The 20,199-nt window shown below is 44.6% G+C and overlaps 4 protein-coding genes across 5 annotated transcripts; all 4 read left to right on the top strand.

Moving 5' to 3' along the window:
* Positions 1-597: 597 nt before the first annotated feature.
* Positions 598-9,827, top strand: lmcd1 (LIM and cysteine-rich domains 1). The gene is made up of 8 exons (XM_037490745.2): positions 598-952; positions 1,033-1,244; positions 5,378-5,463; positions 6,184-6,439; positions 7,210-7,359; positions 7,559-7,780; positions 8,352-8,570; positions 8,675-9,827. The coding sequence occupies exons 2-8, from the start codon at positions 1,236-1,238 to the stop codon at positions 8,783-8,785; spliced, it is 1,053 nt and encodes a 350-aa protein (XP_037346642.2). The 5' UTR covers positions 598-952; positions 1,033-1,235; the 3' UTR covers positions 8,786-9,827.
* A 1,204-nt stretch (positions 9,828-11,031) lies between these two features.
* On the top strand, positions 11,032-16,499 carry LOC119229919 (monoacylglycerol lipase abhd6-A-like). 2 transcript variants are annotated; one of them, XM_062564008.1, is made up of 9 exons: positions 11,032-11,161; positions 12,014-12,129; positions 13,312-13,471; positions 13,591-13,704; positions 14,195-14,327; positions 14,453-14,610; positions 15,141-15,195; positions 15,645-15,745; positions 15,885-16,499. In XM_062564008.1, the coding sequence occupies exons 2-9, from the start codon at positions 12,026-12,028 to the stop codon at positions 16,062-16,064; spliced, it is 1,005 nt and encodes a 334-aa protein (XP_062419992.1). In that variant the 5' UTR covers positions 11,032-11,161; positions 12,014-12,025; the 3' UTR covers positions 16,065-16,499. The 2 variants fall into 2 exon arrangements, with proteins under 2 accessions (XP_062419992.1, XP_062419993.1); XM_062564009.1 differs by lacking the exon at positions 11,032-11,161 and adding an exon at positions 11,251-11,411.
* A 487-nt stretch (positions 16,500-16,986) lies between these two features.
* On the top strand, positions 16,987-19,271 carry rpp14 (ribonuclease P/MRP 14 subunit). The gene is made up of 6 exons (XM_037491304.2): positions 16,987-17,123; positions 17,970-18,115; positions 18,214-18,298; positions 18,628-18,704; positions 18,798-18,876; positions 19,134-19,271. The coding sequence occupies exons 2-6, from the start codon at positions 18,024-18,026 to the stop codon at positions 19,188-19,190; spliced, it is 390 nt and encodes a 129-aa protein (XP_037347201.1). The 5' UTR covers positions 16,987-17,123; positions 17,970-18,023; the 3' UTR covers positions 19,191-19,271.
* Positions 19,222-20,034, top strand: LOC119230215 (hydroxyacyl-thioester dehydratase type 2, mitochondrial-like). The gene has a single exon (XM_037491303.2). The coding sequence runs from the start codon at positions 19,222-19,224 to the stop codon at positions 19,693-19,695; it is 474 nt and encodes a 157-aa protein (XP_037347200.1). The 3' UTR covers positions 19,696-20,034.
* Positions 20,035-20,199: the final 165 nt, after the last annotated feature.

Below are 20,199 nucleotides of genomic sequence, written 5' to 3'. Positions count from 1 at the left end.
GTTTATTTGAACGACGACATGTTAAGATAGTGGTTTGGAACACACGTTGTTTATGTTTACTGAGAGAACGTTTACTTAAGAGAATGAATGAAGAGAGAAGTAGATCCATTCTCTCACAAGCAGAGGTGCTGCCCCCAGCTGGCCATTAGAGGGAATGCATTTTTAAGACACTTCAGCAGTGGCTTCACTTTTTCCTCATTAAAGGCCCTCCCCGACTATCGGGTCAATTAGTGCCTGTTCTCGCTGCTTTGACTGACCCTGAGAGTCCTGTTTGACTCCACTTAGAAGGATCTTTTGGGGCTTTGGCTCTTAATCCCTGTTGGCTCTCCGGCTCTGCTTGGATCAATTTATTCCTCTTTTAGACCTTTGTGAAGTCCCAAATGAGCCAGCCAGCTTGATTTAACCTCTACGGACTGCCCGGCTGTGCGGGACATCGCTCTGGTGTCCCACACTTTGGCCCTACTCAAATTTGTTGTCCACACTCATCTGAGCTCCACTGAGGAGGTGGAGGAATCCCTGACGTTCCTATTGGCCAACCACTCTTCTCAGTCTCACTCTTGATTGGCTGGCCGAGTCTGAGCAGGGAATCCCTCTGGGCTCCCTCCGGTCTTTGTCTCGGATCAAGAACACAAACCGTCCAGTCAGACCTCGCTGCACCAGGTAGCGGCCAATCTGCTGAGGACAAGGACTGAGTTCACAGCCTGGTCTGCTGCAGAAAGCCATCTGTTTTAAAGAAACGTAAATGTGCCTAATTATTGCCAGCCTGCTGCAACATGGTCCACAGCTGTAGCAGAGGAGGAACCCAATATTTAGCAAAGCAGAGTCAGAAAGAGAAACAGAGGTGAGCTGTTCAGTGTTTGATCAAAACCAAGAGATTAAGAAACCTGTTGGCAACAAGACAGAACAAAACTACAGCTGAGAAGAAAAGAGGGCAGAGCCGAGGAAGAGAAAGGTGAGTTATTGCTGAAATTCTATGAAGAAAAAGTTTGAAATTGGGAATTCAAGTTGTAAAAGAGAAACATGACTTTGCAGCGAGAGTGAAAAGAAGCCAGCGGAGGTTTCTGTGCAGCGGTGAGCCGAAGGTCCAGACAGTTTGGATCGCAGCGGGCCGTGCAGAGCGGCGGCCGCGGCGCCTGTGGGCGGGGAGGAGGGAGGAAGTGTGGTCGACGGGGGAGGAATTCAAGCCCCATTGTTCCGGACCAGCGGCGGCACAGCGGGCCGAGGAGCCGGACAACATGGACGAGGTAGGACGGAGACCTTTTCCTCTGCTCGGATGAAATGGGTCTCAAATACTTCCAGATTATGAACAGCATAATGGAGGAGGTCAAAGGTCAGAGGGTCAGTCAGTCTGGTGTGATCTTCGTCGTTTGGAGGAAGCTCTTCTCGCTTTAATATAAATTGCTTGCTGAGCCCATAAACCAGATGAATAAATGTAGAGGAACATAATCCCATCTTCTACACTCTGAATGGTGGATTGTTTTTTTTTTATTTGTGGAAAGAGGCATCGATGAGTTTGAATCCGTGAGGCCGCTCCTCAGAGGTCTCCCCACAGATCCCACCTGTCAATCATCCGCCGGTTGCTCGTCCGGAGGTCGCATCATTCTGGGGCAGATCGGACGGATCAGTGTCACCTGTCGGGGGTTTGATCCCCCGACCAAACCCGTCTTTATATACAAGAGCTGGAAAAACTGCCATCACCAGGCTGAAAATAACCTCTAACACACACACACACACACACACACACACACACAAATAGAGGGAGTTATCTCTGTAAGCAAAATGCAAAATAACTGTCAGACAAGAAAAAAAATGAACAGAATTGAAACAATTGCTTTTCTTCATCGGTTCAATTACTTTCTTGATTAAACAATAAATCATTTTGGCTCTTGAGTACCAGAGAAAAATGTGTTTCAAATTGCCTGTTACCATTTCTTGAGAGCCAAAGGTGATCAGTTTGTTTGACCAACAGTCCAAATTATTTAAAAAATAATATTGAATTCACTCAAGAGGAAAAGAAGCAAATCCTCACAAATAAAAGGTTCAGCCGGGAAATGTTTGACTTTCCTTCCTTTAAAAGTAACGTTGTAATAATTCACTATCCTTAACAGTTCCGTATAAATATTATAACGAGGTGTCTTTATTTGAAGTGAATTGTATTTGTGACAAAGAACATTAAACAAGGAGCGATGTAGTGAGGCAGGTAGAATTAAACCGTTCTGAGAGGACGTTTTAATATAAGGAGAAAGCTTTAAACCGGGTCTATTTCTTTGTTTCTGTTGGGAGATCAGATTTCTTTACGGTCTACTTTCTTTTGAAAATGTCTTTCGTGTCACATGTTTCAATAGCGATCGAATTCCTAGATTAGTATTAAATAGGGACCAACAGGAAATATGCAGGATGCCGTGGGACGGAGTTTGGGCTGTTTAAGAAGCTCTTTGACCCCCTGCTTCTTATCTATCTGTGATTTCCTGCAGTTTAACCGTCACATAGCCGACATGTTTAGAATTACTCCGCTCGCCTTATCTGACTCCCTAAATATAGAGAACTGCCACACGAGGAAAATGTGTTTCATTTGGCAGATGTTTTTATTCAAGTATTGGTTGTTTAGGTGACTCCATCTGTCCCGGGGAAGTGAAAGATAAGCCGAGAGGCTCTAAATCATTCATTTATTCACATCTCTGTCCACTGAAGATGAAGCTCGGCGTCTGTATTCACAGCAGCTCAGAGATCCGACATTGAACAAACACAACATCGGCTGAAAATGGTTTCACCAAAAGTTAAGACAGTTAAGTCAATAACGATTCAGCGATTATACCCTTTTTTTAAATGTTGTTGTTCCACTCTGTGTGTTTTTGAAATTTCTCTCAGCTGTTTTGTTGCCACTTTTAATAATTCTCAATGGTTTTTAGAATATTTTGCTAGATTTATTTTAAGCACCAATCACAAAACCTCACTGAGATGCGTTTTAATTGATAATGACCCTTTTTGCAAAGTCTATCTACAAAGCCAATCGATTTCAGAGAACTGCAAGATTTCATTGCATCAGCACTGTGGGTTTATCTTTGTTTTTAAGCAACTAAAGAAAGTGAATGTTTTCTCCCGTCGCTCTCAGTTCACTTTGGCTTTATTGGTACAAAAAGTACAAAAATAAAAATGTAGCCAAACCACCAGATGTCAAGATGTTGTTTTAAACATTATGTATTTATAACATAAATCACATCATTATTATATGATTTTTATTATTTATACAAAGATACACTATAATATATTTTTCTCTTATATACATAAATAAAATATATTAATTAAGATGTTTCGCTAATACAAATTGTAACTCTGTTACCTGGGTAACCAACGGGTTCATTTCTTGCGTATTTGGAGGAATGTTTGAGTTCCGTCTGCTCTCACGGTGACCAGAACACCGTGAAACACACCGTGAAACACACCGTGAAACACACCGTGAAACACACCGGTCCCAGATTGGACTTAAAGGAGCATGTCTGTCTTTTTTGCAGGAAGTGTAAAATCACAAAGCACTCAAACCTGAGCCAAAAGGTGTCAAGCTCATCACCAACACCAGATGTTTAGTGGAGTTTTTTTAGTGGGATGTCTGTGTGTGTCTGTGTGTACAATATGACGTCACTGAGCTGACACCTACACACACACACACACATTCTGTCAGCCAGTGTGTTGCAGAGGGATGTAACGAGGTCTTGTTCCCCCCTCAGCTGCTTCTGTCGCTGTGACCTTTTCAGCGCGTGTCAATCATCGGCCTCTCACACACACACTCGCTCTCTCTCCACTCGCTCATCTGGGCTCTCCAGCGAGCGGCTGCATCCGATCCTCCGAGGTGTTCAAGTCTCGGAGGAATGTGCTCACACAACGTTGGGCTGCTATCTTATCGATGAGTTACTTGACGTTTTTTTTTTGTTGTGAATTTTCCTGCGAAAGTTCAGCAACTCGAGTCACATTCCACCCGATATAAACGTACAGGCTTTGGAATAAACTGCAACAAAGCAACTCAGGCAGGGGGAAAGATCTTTGTTTGGGTTAAAATAACTTCTGATGTGAGAACATCCCAATCCAGGAGTTATAACAATGACTCTTGACATACACATTTATATATATATATATACACAAGGAGAATGTGTGTCACTTGAATGTCCTGCTGAGCTTGTTAATACCTGCTGACAGTCAGCAGCAGGTTGTTTCAGCACAACAGCTGTCAGGTTTCCAGCCAAAGGCTTTCAAAAACATTTCATTATTCTATAGTTATTGTGAGGACACACACACACACACACACACAGGGAGCATCTGACAATCCTCATCAGTTTGCCCGGTTGTCATCATCTGACTGCTGGTCCAATGACAATCAAACAAGGGATGGTTGAAAGCTCAGGAAGAAAATGTATTTAATGCAATTTAATAAATATTATGACAAATACTAACTTACTGTACAGTGTGAAGCAAGCGGAGGATTGTGGGTATTTTTTTTCTTTTCTGATATAATAGTAAAAATGAGAAAGGAATGGAGACAAAGAAGAGGAGCTCAACCACAGTGGGACAGAAAAGCTTTAAACAGAGGAGGAGGAGGAGGAGGAGGTGGAATACAGGCCGATAAGAATTTGTCAGAACTGAGATGATGTCACTGGGTGGGCCGATGACATCATGCGTCCTGCATGTATGTCTGTGTGTGTGTGTGTGGTTCACTCCCTTCTCTTCCCTCCACACTCACTGAGAAATGTACAAAAACAACATCTCTACCTCCTCATCCAACACTTGCTGTCAAATCTGACAGAAAGCTAACGCTAATTACGCTGATAGCATTACAGCTCAAACAGGCCCATCACGTTTGGCGGCGGAGTATAATTAGCCTTTTGTTTTTGACATCTGATTGTTATTATCCATGCGTGAAGAAAATGTGTTCCCTCTCTGCCAAGAGCATAGTTGGCAGAACAATGAGTAGAGAGAAAAATAAAAATAAGACAGCGAGTCGAAGTTCTCGAGGTTCATTCCTTGAGGATTCATGCGAACAATTTATGACAGAGAGAAACTTCGGGATTTAATACGTTGTGATTCTGACAATCTATATGAATGTGCTTCAGTTTAATTTGCCAATAAATTCCCTGTAGTTGCGTGTGGTTAAGTTTTACTTCATCAAATCAGTTCTTCTCAACATTTGAAGCTGTAGAAGTCTTCAGATACAGAGGAATCCAACACACCGGTGTTTGTGGCACAGAGATCTCTTCATTTTGACCAAATGTTTCACTGTTTTGGGCCTCTGATCTCTGCAGATCTCCCCGTCCGTCGGTCCCTTGATGGCCTATAAACCATGAGAACGGCATGGTCGTGTTCACGCTGTGTTTTCGTCTCCTCTCAGGTGTCCGTGAAGCCGAGGGCTGGAGGTGCGGCGGCGTGTCGCGTTTGTGAGGAGAACTGCTCTGGATTCCAGCCGCATTCTTGGAGGTACAAACCTTTTCCATCACATTCTTTTTTCTCCCTGCATGAAAAAAACCAAAAGGGCTGAAAGTCCTCGTGGTTTGGTTCTTCGCCCTCCCTCCTCTCAACCATTCTCTGCTTTTAAAGGAACTTGTAAGTGGGTTGGGGGGGGGGGGGGGGTTGCATATTTTTAAGAAGTATACTGAAGAGGTGGGAGTCAGTTGTCAAGCTCAAACCAAACGGAAGAAACAAATATGGAATTTGGTTGTTTTTGCATCAAAAAGGTCACGTGTGAGTTTCCACAGACTGTTAGGGACGTCACGCTGATTATTCGCGCTATTAATAGCGGTGCTGCACCACAGTTGACTCTAATGATCCTCTGTATTACAGACGTGATGGATGACCGAATCACTGGTGTTCAACCGAGTGGATAAATGTTTCCCAAAGCCCAAACATACCTTTCTGAGAAGGCAGAGGTTTATTTTGAAAGGACTCTGTGCCCATAACAAGTCGATTATTGAAACCTAACACCAGCAGGGGGGGAATCTGTGGAGCACCGATGACGACGGCAACGTAGAAAACGTGTCACAACGGCGTGGTCACAATAGTGACAATTTGTCTTTTGGATAACGTAAAATGAAATGCTAACGTAAAATGAAATGCATGCTGGTCCATGCCGAGCTCCTCATAGCACAACGCGCCGCAAAGAGTCCCTCAAGTCACAAACAAACTTCCCCACCCGTGCAGGAAAGCGTGCGTCTCCTGCGGCTGCAGCGCGGCCGACCACCCCCCGGGGGGGGGCGACGAGGACGACCAGCGGATGGGACGCCTGCTGGCGGACTCGCCCTGCGCCCATCTGACGGCCAAGGTCAAAGGGGGCGGCGGCCTCCGCGTCTACAAGAGGAACCGCATGATCGTGACCAACCCGGTGGTGTCCCGCAAAGACCCCACCTTCAACACCACCACGTACGAGTGGGCGCCGGCCGGCCTGGCCCAGACGCTGGTGAGGGCCCCGCGTGGGGTTGACGGAGGTTCTGGTGTGACGCTGCAGCAGCTTGTGAAGAATCATCGAGTCCGTTATTTACGTGCAGATAAAACTTTTTGAATTGGTGACGATCTTGTTTGTATTCACACAGAAATAAACAGAACACGACGCAGCAGGAGCTTGTGGGTGATGTGGCCAATCGGCAACTGGTACCAGTAAGCCGTGAGTCACTGTGATGTTTGAGCTCACAGTGACTCCCTGCAATACGATGCAGCTGTGGATTATACTTTCAACCACATGAGAAAACGAAATGTATTCGCGTCATCAAAGCTCTGCAGTGGGATTCACCACTTTATTCATCACTTCATTTCAGTTTAGTTTCTGCAGGCCCCCTCTGCGTGTCTCGACCTCCTGGTTCCCATTAAAAACAAGCAGAGGTTTCGGGTTCCACAACCTATAATCAGGAGGGTGACAGTGATTAGCGAGGGCTGCGGTGCCCCGGGAGAACGTTCCCGTGGTCCAACTTGTGGAGACGGATCCAGGTCCGCCTCGAAAGAAACTTCAGCGTGCTTTTAAATGTTGATGCGGCTTCACCATATTTATTTTATTAAACCAGGGGTCTGAACTGCTGCTGTACTGAACCAAATGTCTGACGGTGAATCTGCCGCCTGATGAATACAAAATTGAGGAATGAATTCATCAGTTCATAACGTTGGTTAACATCCCAACAAAACCATTGCTGTAAAAACAGAAGGCTCCAATTGAAATGCCCCCTGATTCCTCCCTAGGCCATGCAGTACATGGAGCTGATCCCGCAGGCACAACGTCCCGTCTCTGGGACGGGTGGAGCGCTGGAGCGACGGAGGCAACTCTTTGGTCAGCTCCCTGCCTACGATCAGGACCCCATGAAGTGCCAGAGCCTGGCCAGCGAGGAGGAGGTACGGTGCCCTGCCAGGTCCAAACTCTATTCATCACTTACAGCTACCAAGAGGCTTCTGCTTGTGTTGATTATGGCGGCCCCTGTGGGTCGGTGGTGGTAGTGTTTCCCAATAACGTTAAAAATGGAAAATTCCTGTTGTCTTCAGAAAACAACGCGAACAAGGTCTATTTCCTTTAATATCACTTGTCCTCCTGCAGATTGCCTCCATGCTGCTGTTTGTGAAGAGCTACAAACAGGAGGTGCTTGGAGTCGGGGAGGTGGCCTTACCCGGGGAGGGCCGAGCTCTGAGCGAAGCGGCCTCCCAGAGGACGGCGAAGGACGCCAAGGACGGAGGCGACGGCGACGGGAAGGATGCTCCGAGGCAGCAGGACTCCTCCGCTGCCGCCTCCACTAACGGAACCGAGGACGGGAACGGACATGTGAGCGAAAAACAAGTTATCTGACATGTGCTTTAAATCCTGGGAATGTTGGAAGGTTTCAAAACACCAGCGTTTCAGCTCAATGTCGGTAAATATTTGCGGCCTCCTTGTTGCACTCATCAATGGACCGAAAACAACTTACAACTTTTGGTTTTTGAAACAAAATGTACTTTACTGATGAAATGTGGATTCAAAGTAACTGTCAGTTCTACATGGAGGATTTTTATCCATATGTTAATATGTAAATTGTTTCTTAAATGTTTTATACTTTAATCTGTAAGAATGGATCATTTTAACAATTACATGTTTGTAGGTCCAGCATGTGACATTTACAGGGAAGTATTGGAATTAAATTCATCCAAAGTGGAATATAGTATCCAGGGAACGATTAATAATCTATGGAATCCCATTTCCGCCACCAAAAAAGAAGGGTTAGAAAGTTGAAATTGTGACTTAATATATGCGCATGCGCATGCTCCTTTCAGCTGGTCGCTGAAATCACTACGGTCCCAGAGAGATAATTTAGACTTTTTAAATTTTGAAAATTAGTGGCTCTCATTCCATCCTCTAGCGCTGCACCGGTTGCCACGGTGAGGTTGCCAAGGAGACTCCGGCTGTCTACGCCGAGCGCGCGGGTTACCACGGCGCCCTGTGGCATCCCGCCTGCTTCGCGTGCTCAGAGTGCGGCCAGGCTCTGGTGGACCTGGTCTACTTCTGGTCCGGTCAGAAGCTGTTCTGCGGACGACACTTCTGTCAGACCGTCTGGCCGCGGTGCTCCGGCTGCGACGAGGTGAGCCCGACGTCCCGCGGACGCCATCAAAAACGCCGTAGTACAGGGCGATGATGTTACTCAGCCACGTCTATGTACCGCTGTTTGATCATCTCCTCCCTCAGCTGATCTTCTGTCAGTCCTTCCGCACGGCGAAGGACGGCCGCACCTGGCATCACCAACACTACTGCTGCTGGCGGTGTGGGCGGAGCCTGGACACGCCCTGTCAGCACTGAGGCCAGCCGGAGGGGGGGGAAAGCACATCCGATGTCGTGTGTCGTTGGTTTGCTCGTTTTGAATCAAGTAGAGAAATAAGTGTAGCTTCAAATCTTTGGACGCGTGTGCAGCGATGGAGTCGACGATGGCGTCAGGGGTTCTCCTGGTTCTCCTGGTTCTCCTGGTTCTTTCGTGTTTTGGCCTTCGAGCCTCCTTAAGGCCGTGGAAACACACAATAAAAAAAACGTTATACCAGACAAATGAGGCTGAAAGTTTAATGCAGATGTGACATTAACAACTTAAAACGCGTTAAACCAGAAGTCCAGTTGATATTTGGATGTTCATATTAATTAATACTAAAGACATCTAGTGGACGTTGAAGTGTTTTAAGACTTACTGGTGCTTGAGGTACTCAAGCAAATGTTAACTTGACAGAAGAGTGTGTAAAGTACTTAAACAAACATTGGTTAATTATAAAAGATCTTCCCTTGATGGATTCAGATCCAACCAGCAGACAAAGGACCGAGCAGCTCTGGGTGGGTTTTGGGGAACTTGAATTTCCGACTTTGTCGCTCTTTTTAAATCTTGGTTCACAAATACGTGGATTACGTACAAGTTGCTTCATTTGTGTTATATAGTTAATTTAGGGTATAGGTATATTATGGGTATAGATAGAGAAGCGAGATGCTAACCGCTAGCCTAGCTTAGCTCAGTCAATCATTAAATAGCACGCGATTAATCTGGTTTAAATAAGAAACAAGTTTATGCTTTTGGAGAATAAATTAAATAGTTTAATACTATGTTCAGAGATGTCATAACTCACAGATAACAACAAGCATCCCAGCCAAAGACTGAGGGGTTTTGTCAGTAATCCTGGACACAGTGATTTGATGCTCTATATGTGAGTTATTTTATTACATTGTGGGATAAAACACATATCGGATAACTGCGTTCCACAGTGAACAGTTAAATGAAATCGTACGGTTTTAATTCACAAGTGATGTTGTTAAAGAGATTTCTTTGCTTCTCGTGTTTTGACAGCTGATAGAATAAAAGTCACTTCTGATTAATCTCTGTCTCGTCTCATCTTTTTGGAGAAAATGTGTAAATACATATTTTCAATACCTTCTGTTGAACGTATGTGTGAGTGTGTGTGTGTGGCGTACTTTTTCTCTGCCAGTGTTCCTTTACAATTACGTCAGACAGCTGACTGCCCGACACGCAATGAAAAATCCCCTAAAAAGGGTATTTTTAGTCTCAAACTTGAACACTTTATTTGTGCAGCAGAGTTTAGCAGCCGGTGCAACCGGGGCGAGGTCACAGAGGATCTGTCACGCTTCCTCATCACTTCCTCCGATTTCCTCTGTTGTTCACACAGACCGTTTTAAGTCAAGCTTCAGGGGGGAGAAACGTTCACAAGTTCAAACCATAACACGTCATCTTGGAATGAAAAGTATTTAATAAAGGAGAAGGTGTTGTGCTGAAAAGAACCTCTCAGCTGAGGAGCCGCTGGTCTCAGTTTCAAAATTACAGTGGTTATTATATTATATTAATAATATTCTCATTACTTTAGGGATTACATAGTTCCAGAATCATGTCTGTCTTCTGGTGTACACTAAATGCATTTTATTAATAGTTAATTTATGAACCGGGTTGTCAGTTTATTTCTAATATTCTACAGCACCAAAGAATGTAGACACACAGCATCAAAACAAGGTGTGTGTCTCTCTGTTTTAGATTATAACGTTGATTGAAAACATTCCATCTTATGTATTTCTCCTTCAGAAAACCCTAAATCATTCTTGTGTAATATTTATTTTCGTTCAATATCATGTTGCACTGACAGGCCACTAGATGTCGACACGTCTGCACAACTTCATTCATGAATGTCAAAGAGTAGATCGTTAATGTGATGAGGCACCGCTCCACAGGAGGAAGAGGCCCAGCTTCTAGTGTGTCAGTTATAACTGTTTTAAGTGTTTAAAAGCTTTGTGGCGTTTCTAACTTTTCATCTCATGACTCTCACGTTCTATTTTGTCTATTTAAACCACTGAATGTTTCTGTCATAAATGTAACTATGTTTTTTAATTGAAAACCACGCGAAGGTCTTCCTCGTATTTGGAGGTCAAAGGTCAACCAGAGGACGACCAATCGAACAGCCGAGGCAAAGGCATTCTGAAACCCATTCGATCGATCTGCATCTCCGTTGCCACGGCAACGCGCAGCTTGCGGTTGGCCTCGGGTGTCCTCTCCCTTTAAGCGCAGATGAAGGGCTGTTGTGTAATGCGGGTGAAAGAGTAGGAGGAAGAAGGAGGAGGAGGAGGAGCAGGAGGAGGAGGAGGAGGAGACTGAATGGAGGACAGATTGCAGAGACACATTGAAGAGGAGTCCGACAGGTACAGTGCGTTTTTCTCTGTGCAGCTCATTACGTAAACATGACGTTATAGTCAAGCTGTGTGTGTCTCCATGTGCAGCTCGCTGCGTTTGTTCTTAACGTGTCGGGTGTCGCGTTTCATGTGTTTCACGTGTTTCACATGTGAGGCCCTTCATCGGGGTTCACATGTCTCACATGTTGTGTTTTCATCCGCCGGCTCACACGGTTGATTTAACTTCTTCTGTTGCACCTTCAGTGAAAAAAGATTTAAAGTAAGAGGAAACAAGCTGGAGGTTCTGTTTTCGGCTACTTTACTTTTACACAACTGACCACTTCATTTCGAAACTGATAGTTTTATGTAACTTTTATGTAATATTTTTTTAATAACAAGGGCAACTCAAGGTCTACTTTCTTTCTCACATTGTATTCATCAACAATTTGGCAAAATTGTTTAAATATATGTTTATACTTTGGATTTTATAGGAGGAAAGAACTTTGGACACACAGACCATCGTCATTTTTTGAAGCAATTCAAATAACACTGATATTTCAAATAGAAGTGCTTTGTGATACACAACGTTTTTTGTCAGTTATATAAGAACAAATGTGTGAAAAAAAATGATTTAAAACAATACCAAACTGACCTCATTAGCTGTTGTTATTCTGGAGGAACACATTGATGCTCCATAATTAAAAAAAAACAGCCTTATGTTTTTGAATATTAAACTCCAAAGTGAGGAGTCACTTACTGGTCTTACTGGACTCTTAGCATCCCGCTGGTCCCATGGGTCCGTCGCAGAGGAGGCTGATGGGACGTTGTGTCAGCAACGACTATTCAGCAAATGACAATGTCTGACTTTGTTTTATTTTGAAGGGCCGTGCAAAGATGGAGCTGATAGTGCTATCAGGAGGTATTTTGGTTCTTCCGGTCTTCGTCTTCATCACCTCCTTCCTCTTCTGGCCTGGATTCCTCCTCAAGGCGTACAACTGGTAAACATATACGTATGATAACGTTCTGACAGGTCAACACGAGTTGTAACACATGTTCATATCGTTAAAAAAATCAGAGTGCATTTGGTGATGTATCTACTTACCTGTTCCTCTAAATGGACAAATCTACTTTAGCTGGCGAATTGTTCATTAAAGTTATTTCCCTTCCTTTTTATTAAATAGAATTACTTTTAATAGTAACTGTCTAAGTATCTATTAACTATCTATCCTTAACTTCCAAAGCCATAAGTTCTAATATTAGTCAATTATCGTTTCCTCTCAGGTAACCGGAAAAGGTCCTTACACTAATATTTGTTGTACATTGTTCATCAAATCAACCTTTGATAGAACATGGAACAAACTGACGTAACTGAGACCTCCCACAATACCCTTTGTTCCTAACGTAAGATTGTGACCTTTTGCCCAAATGTCTACCAAGTCGAAATGATGATGTAAGCGATGATGAATCAGAGGAACAGATCCGACAACTGAATGTTATCTCAGTAATCAGGAGTCTTTTACAGCCTTCGTAACGCCACTGCCTCTGAAATGGGCTTTTATTGTGAAGGAGCGGGGCCTCTAGTGTGACCTGGCCCACTGGACTTTATTCTAAACTGTAAAAAAACTGCATGTTAGCTTCAGGGAAGGTTATCTCTCCCTCTCTCTCTCTCTCTCTCTCTCTCTCTCTCTCACACACACACACAAACACACACACACACAGAGTGTTGAGTCACAGTAATGTAACGGTGGTTTAGTTTATGGTTTATGATTTGCGTGAAATGTCAAGCTGGAGACCACGGAGACGTTGCATGAAATACGATTGTTAAATAATAAGTAATAATACTAATGAAACCCTGCGGCGGAAAGGCTGTGTTCCCAAGCGGGAAAAACACCAATAACAGAAAAATAATCAAGTGGAATCAAGCAGAGATCGCGTTCCTGTTGTGGCTGAACTAATACATTAATAACGGTTCATCATTATGAAATACAGCTCAGGTCAACATTCACTGATCCGCTCTGTTCTTCCTTACATCCCAGAGTCAGTGGGACGAATATGTTGCACACACAAGACCCTTAAAATCAAGAATGTATTGAGTTTTTACAAAAAATACACACACAGTAAAAAAGAAGAAAAGGTGCTCAGTTGACCCTCAATCCCACGCTGCTCAACTCCTTCCGCAGGTTCTGGCGTCGGAGGCTCGGCCTGCAGGTCCGCTACTCGCGCCGCGGAAACTACCGCTTCTGTTACAGCAGCCGCGGGACGCCGCGGGGCGCCACGCCGTCGCTGCTGCTGCTGCACGGCTTCTCCGCCAGCAAGGACATGTGGCTGCCCGTCGTCAACGTAAAGCACTCGCCCCGTTGACCACTGTGAACTACTGCCGCGTGTGTGTGGTTCAACCCGGTTTGTTACAATGAGTCTCTGGGTTTGTGTGTGTGTGTGTGTGTTTTTTTTCCCTCCAGCACCTCCCGAGAGACCAGCACGTGGTGTGTGTGGACATGCCGGGACACGAGGGGACGAGTCGCACCGGCGCCGAGGACTACAGCATTCAGGGTCAGGTGACCCGTGTCCACCAGGTGTGTGTGTATGTGTGTGTGTGTTAAATGCATCACACTGAGAGTTGGAGGCTATGTGTATTTCTACGAAGTTGCCCATTGGTGCGCAAAGAAATAGGTGAGACTTTCACACAAGTCTCCCACATTTCTGGTCTCACGGAGCAAGTGCGCTGTCATTTCATTTTGACTCCGCCTCCCGGCCTTAACCCCCCCCCCAGCCTCTTCTAACATTCATATGGTCGGAGAAATGAAAACAGCGATGATAAAGGATAATCCTGAGGTTGTTGTGGAAAGTTGAATGACCTCAAACCATCTGAGATCAGGACGTCTCGCACCAAACGTAAACCACAAAAGAAGAAGGCTTTGGGGCCTCCGGCATCATGGGACGGCCTGGTTCATCTCGATTTCATCGTTCCCTGTTCTTTGAAGTCACGCTCTGTTCGCTCGTCTCAGTTAAAACTCCTGACCGGGTCTGACACACGCCGCCCCTGTCTCTGTGTCTGTCTCTCAGTTCGTGCAGAGCATCGGCCTGGACAAACGCCCCTTCCACCTGGTGGGGACGTCGATGGGCGGGAACGTGGCCGGCGTCTACGCCGCCTGCTTCCCGGCTCAGCTCTCCGGCGTCACACTGGTGTGTCCGGCAGGTAAAGCGCGTGGTGGTTCGGTGGCCTCCGTGCAGGTGTTCAAACCTTAGACGATGGAGAGTAACGGACACGCCCTCCTCCTCTCCCTCCTCCTCCTCCTCCTTCTCCTCCTCCTCCTTCTCCAGGTCTCGTTTATCCGACGGAAACCGAGTTCATCCGTCGTCTGAGGGAGCTGGAGAAAGCTCCGCAGCCGGAGTCCATCCCTCTGATCCCCTCCACTCCTCAGGAGCTGGAGGACATGTTGAAGCTCTGCTGCTACACTCCCCTCAAACTCCACCGACAGGTACAGGGATGCGCTACCTGCTCCTAGAATCCAGATTCAGACCCTTTTATAAAAGGGGAAGTTGTGCCTTTGGTGACAAGCAGATCTCAATTGGGGGCCAAACAAGCCAGAACCAGTACCATAATATTGATTACATTTTTTTAAGTAGTAACATTTAAACTGATTGTCACACATTATGGCACTTACAGGGGTTCCCCTTTACCCCCACAAATAGAAATTGTACAAATAGACAAAGTAGTTACTGAGTTATTACACCTTTTATCATGGGTGTATAGTCTATAAAGTCTGTAAAAATCAATCTGTTGTCTTCTCTCAACGCCAAGTCGATACCTCCAAAATCCACCAAAACGCTTTGGATTGATAAACAGCACCAAAGGGACGAGGATAAATATTAATTGGTGTTTTTGGGTTGATCTGTCCCCTCAAGGCTTTCTCAACAGCTTATCAAATCATCAGTGCAACTACTGTGTACCATACAACCTCCCCTTGACGTGTCTGTGTGTGTGTGTGTGTGTGTGTGTGTTTGCCAGGTCATGCAGGGTCTCCTCGACAACAGGATCCCTAACAATGATTTCTACAAAGAAGGTCAGTCAGTCTGTTGTTTATCTCTCTAAGGGAGCAACATGGAACTTTAATGAGGGAGCCAATAGCTAATAAGTATGTAAAAATAAATACAAGTAATGTTTGAGCTGGAATGAAGTCTGTGTGTTGTCCCGGGTTTGGCCTTGCTTTCTTGCCTTAGCCTCGTCCCTCTCTGCTCGACAGTGTTTGTTTTGTCAGAACCTTTGGTGTAGTTTGCCCTGTTAGTGCTAGTGGCGCTACATTAGCTGACGCGTCGCCATGTTGAGAGCCATCAAGAGGCAATGAAAATGCTCCCAATATCTGGCATCTTTCATAACTGTTGCTGCACATGCTTGTGAAGGGCTCCTTTGATTTATTGTGTGTTTGTGTGTGTGTGTGTGTGTGTGTGTGTGTGTGTTTGTGTGTGTGTGTGTGTGTGTGTGTGTGTGTGTGTGTGTGTGTGTGTTGTTCAGTGTTCATGGAGATCGTCGGTGAAAAGTCTCGTCACTCGCTGCAGGACAACCTGCACCTGATCACCTCGCCCGTGCAGGTCGTCTGGGGGACGGAGGATCAGGTACAGAAGAACCACAGCGACGTTCCTACGGCGTGATGTTCTTTAGCCTGTCTACACGCGGGTGCAACATTTACATTTATACGCTGCAGCTTTTAAACACCGACTTTGGCTTTGGCCAACCCCCGTCTTTCTCTCTCAGGTGGTGGACGTCTCGGGGGCGGCGGTGCTGGAGGCCCGGCTGCCAAACTGCCAGGTGACGCTGCTGGAACAGTGCGGCCACTCGGTGGCGTTGGAGCGGCCCAGGAAAACCGCCACGCTGATCATGGACTTCCTGTCTGCGCAGGAAGGCGGCTGTGAAAACACTAAGAAACTTTCCTGAAGGAAAACAAAACAAAACGTACAACCTTGATATCTGGTGATGATGCTGTTTTTTTTAGTTTGATAGAAATGTTTTTTTTTTACATCTGTGAACATCAGATGAATGCCTAAAAGTGTGACGGACAGTCGATTGTACCTGAAGAAAGGAGGCTGTAGTTTAATACGTTGAATGAAAACTTTCCAGGTTGAGATTTTGCACATTTCTTTCTCAGATAAACTGTATTTAAACGTCCATGTGTGTGTCATGTGTAGGACAGTTGTTTGTTTGGGTGTGAAGTCTCCTGCTGTGAAACAACTGCACTTATACGTTATGGAAACACATTGAGAAGGAAAAATATACTGCTGGGGATTAACGGTTGATAGATTAGATTATTCAGAATTGTTTACAGTACAAAGAGTATTTGAAGCCTACCCAAATAAATCTCTTACTGATTGATTGCAAACTTGTGCAGTGTTTTGTCTTTGCATGAAGTAGTATAACAAGAGACATCTGCGAGGCGACACATCGAGAATATATATACATTATCAAGAATATATATATTAATTCATTCATTCATTTTAAGAATTACCACTCCAAGGCATGAACTTCTCCACCGCCCCTAGAAAGGCTTTTTCTATGAAAATGATAAAAACAATACTAACTCATCTGAAATTTTCCCCTTCTGATTGAAATATAAATATCTTCAAAAATGTAAAATGTTGTACCACGTTTTGTTTTGACTCATGTTGTTGACAGAAGCTGTCTTCATCTAATTTCATATACCTCTAATTATATATATATATATATATATATATATATATATATAGTTTTGTCTCAGTCTATTCATCTCTCGCCGTTTATGTCTTCGTGCCGGTGACCTTATATTCCCTTTATCTTCCCTTATCGTGGTCTATGATTATTGGATTTCCGACGTCTGGACAGAGTGATACATCCCTTTTTTTTATTCCACCACCTCTTTGACGCATCCTGATGTCGTGACTGCGCATGCGCAGCTTCTGGTCAACGGTGCATGGAGCTCACTGCGCGCAGTTGTTTCTCAACGTTGACGTGACTTAGTTGGTGAGTCAATTAATTGCTGTGAGACGTCTAACATGTTTATTTGGTTAGTTTTTGGATAATTAATGAGCGTTCGCTTACGGTTATTGTCGGAACCGTGTAGCAGTTGCCAGTGTAGCAGCTAGCTAGCGGCTAGCTTAGCTAATGTCAGCTAGCTCGGGTAACTGGTGTTTGAAGTCACGTTAGCGACCTTTAAGAGTTTATATTAATGTCATAACTTAAGTCTTACTGTTGTAAGTCAATGTTGTGGGTGTTAAAACGACGAATACATCAAGGTGATGTTACAAAGCGTTGCAGCAGGTTATTTTGTTTGCTCATTAAAAACAAATTGAACGTTCCATTAAAGTTTGTATTTATATATTTTATTTAATGAATCGTTTTTAAAAGGTGTTTGTGTTGTACTTCAGTACCATTTCTTCATGCCATTTTATACATTACTCTCCTACAATACAGAGTATTGTACTGATTTAATCCATCTTTTACAGCTTTAGTTTCTCAGCAGCAAGAAATTAAATTATAAATTAAATTAAATATATAAAAAATATAAATTATTTTTTTCAAAAAATTATTTTGCTTTTTGTATATTTTTAAAGAGATCGTTAGAAGCTCTAAATCCTGATCTTATAAATATTTTAAAATTTTGCAAACTTTTTTTTAAAACGAGCTCAGTGGCTCATTGTAGATTTTAGAGAATATTACTCAAAAATAAGGTGCATTTGTTGTGGAATGTCTTCACCGGAGGATCCGCATTTATTGACATGTGGTGCTTTCAGTGATGCAGGACGTGAACACGGGCCGGGGCCTCCTCCACGAGGTCCGTTTAACCTTCAGTGTTTTTGTTATTTTTAGTCTTGAGGTCAGCCGAGGCACCTGTTTGCAGCCAGTGTCTGATGCTTTGACGGAATGAGCGGCGCCGACACGGAGAAGAAACCTGCGGTTTACCGACGGGTCGTGTTGAAGAACGCCTCCCCGTACCACTACATGAAGGTCCGCCTGTAAGTCACCGCCACTCTGGTCCTCCATGGCCACTCGGCGCCTACACAGAGGTGTGTATTGATGTGTTTGTACCTTTTTTCTTTTTCTTTTTCTTCAGCGTTTTGGAGGATGAGTCTACCAAACTGAGTGCAGTGGAGCTGAAGCAGTTCATCATCACGGGTCTGAACAGCCTTTATGGAGAGGTGAGGTAGTTAACGCGTCGGCGGTTCGATTCCGGCAGTGTCGTGCTCTTACTCCGTGGTGACCTTCTGAAATGATTCTGATCCAGAGTGATTCATTCTTGGTTGAATTGAAAAAGTACCTGAAATTCAACTGTGAGGTTTTCCAGATTTTCTTTGCTTTTGATTTGATTTTTAGTTTTTCTTTAGCACCTCTCCTAGTTGTTTTGATGTATGCATTTGTACAGTGGTGGAAGTAGTACTATATGGATTACTTGACTTGACAAAAAAAGTACATTACTTCATGTACTTTCATGGTTTCATTCCACCGCTCTATTTTTTTTGTGTTCCAGGCGGGAGCAGCGCTGACCTTTGACCTGTTGAAGTACGATGAAGACACCCTCACTTCCCTTCTGCGTGTTTACAGCAGGTGAATTCAGCGGCAGGGCGAGAAGAAAAGTTCATTTCTGCCTGAGATGTTTTTTCTTTTAAATTAATTTAAATGTAATTATTGTGTCGTCAGGGGTTTGGTGAAGCTGTGGAGCTCTCTGACTCTGCTGGGCTTCTACCAGAACCGGGCCTGTGCCTTCAGGGTGCTGCAGGTCAGCCGACTTCACTTTTATGTTGTGCGTTTTGTGCGTGTGAGCCGCAGAGAGAAAGCCAAACGCTGCTTCAGTCTCCCATCCGTTCGGAGGCTTTTTCGGAGTCCCTTCACTTCTAGATTTATTAAATTTGGCTCATGGAACGTTTGGGTCACTAATATTTGTTAATCAGTAAAACCAAAAAAACAATTGTTGTATTAAGGGAATATTGTTCTCTTAAGACAATAACACCCGTTTCTCCTCCTCTCGAACTTCAGGTGTCTCCGTTCCTTCTTGCATTGACTGGAAACAGTCGAGAGCTGCACCTGGACTGAAAGAGGAGCAGCAGCAGCATCGTTCTTCAGGATGACGTCCCTGTGGAGGATCGTCCTCAACAAACCGCGGCCGCGCCTCTCTCATCCTGCGTCCTGCCGGCGGCTCCACGTGGGCCAGCGAGCCTCCCTCACCAAAGCGTTCTCCGCCCGCGACGTGCAGCTGTTCGCCGAGCTGACGGGCGACAACAACCCCGTCCACCTGGACCCGGCCTACGCCAGCACCACCTCCTTCGAGGCGCCCATCGTCCACGGCGTCCTCATCAACGGCCTGATCTCGGCCGTGCTCGGCACCAGGATGCCCGGCCGCGGCTGCGTCTTCCTCTACCAGGAGATCCGCTTCCCGGCGCCGCTCTACATCGGCGAGGAGGTGCTGGCCGAAGCAGAGGTCCGCAAGATCAAGATGGCGTTCGCCTTCATTGCGGTGACGTGCTCCGTCAGGGACAAAGTGGTGATGGAGGGGGAGGTGATGGTGATGATGCCCGATAAGCAGCATAAGAAGGAGTGATTTCAAGATGGCGCCGCAGCAGACAACCGTGGTCACTCAAGATAATCTGTATGTTTATGATGACGTTTGACTGAAACAGGTGCTGCTGGACGAAAAAAGGTCTAGCAGAGAGACTCTGATGATTTATTTAAATGTTTCATTTATTAGTTCTGCTTTGTAGTTTCTTTAATGTGTTGAATACAATAAAATATCTTCTCAATCTTAAATTCAGCAGTTTTCAGGTCAATGTTTTGATAGTTTTGGGACGTTTGGCTCCATAAACTAAGGAAATTTGGATGCTCTCAGACCCTGATATCCGATGAAAGGGAAAAGTGAAAACTGTCAGTTTACAATCTATTATATTTTTAATATAATAATATTTTAATAATATATATATAATATTTTTTAAGATGAATATCCCTTCAAATTTAGCACATGGTCCACGTTTTCTCACGGTTGAACTTGGCATTGAAATGGTCTGGTGGACTTTACTAATATAACCTTTTTGGAAGTAACTCAAGGAAA

Source organism: Pungitius pungitius, chromosome 8, assembly GCF_949316345.1.
Source record: "Pungitius pungitius chromosome 8, fPunPun2.1, whole genome shotgun sequence".
Lineage (NCBI taxonomy): Eukaryota > Metazoa > Chordata > Actinopteri > Perciformes > Gasterosteidae > Pungitius > Pungitius pungitius.
This window is presented reverse-complemented; position numbering and strand designations above follow the sequence as displayed.

Bases quoted from the DNA above. Each gene is read 5' to 3' on its own strand.
- LOC119229919 (XM_062564008.1), top strand. From the start codon at position 12,026: ATGGAGCTGATAGTGCTATCAGGAGGTATTTTGGTTCTTCCGGTCTTC. The intron at 13,472-13,590 runs GTAAAGCACTCG...TTTTCCCTCCAG, and splicing joins TGTGGCTGCCCGTCGTCAAC to CACCTCCCGAGAGACCAGCA. The intron at 14,328-14,452 runs GTAAAGCGCGTG...CTCCTTCTCCAG, and splicing joins CACACTGGTGTGTCCGGCAG to GTCTCGTTTATCCGACGGAA.
- rpp14 (XM_037491304.2), top strand. From the start codon at position 18,024: ATGAGCGGCGCCGACACGGAGAAGAAACCTGCGGTTTACCGACGGGTC. The intron at 18,299-18,627 runs GTGAGGTAGTTA...TTTGTGTTCCAG, and splicing joins TGAACAGCCTTTATGGAGAG to GCGGGAGCAGCGCTGACCTT. The intron at 18,877-19,133 runs GTCAGCCGACTT...CTCGAACTTCAG, and splicing joins GTGCCTTCAGGGTGCTGCAG to GTGTCTCCGTTCCTTCTTGC.
- lmcd1 (XM_037490745.2), top strand. The intron at 6,440-7,209 runs GTGAGGGCCCCG...ATTCCTCCCTAG, and splicing joins CCGGCCTGGCCCAGACGCTG to GCCATGCAGTACATGGAGCT. The intron at 8,571-8,674 runs GTGAGCCCGACG...CTCCTCCCTCAG, and splicing joins GGTGCTCCGGCTGCGACGAG to CTGATCTTCTGTCAGTCCTT.
- LOC119230215 (XM_037491303.2), top strand. From the start codon at position 19,222: ATGACGTCCCTGTGGAGGATCGTCCTCAACAAACCGCGGCCGCGCCTC.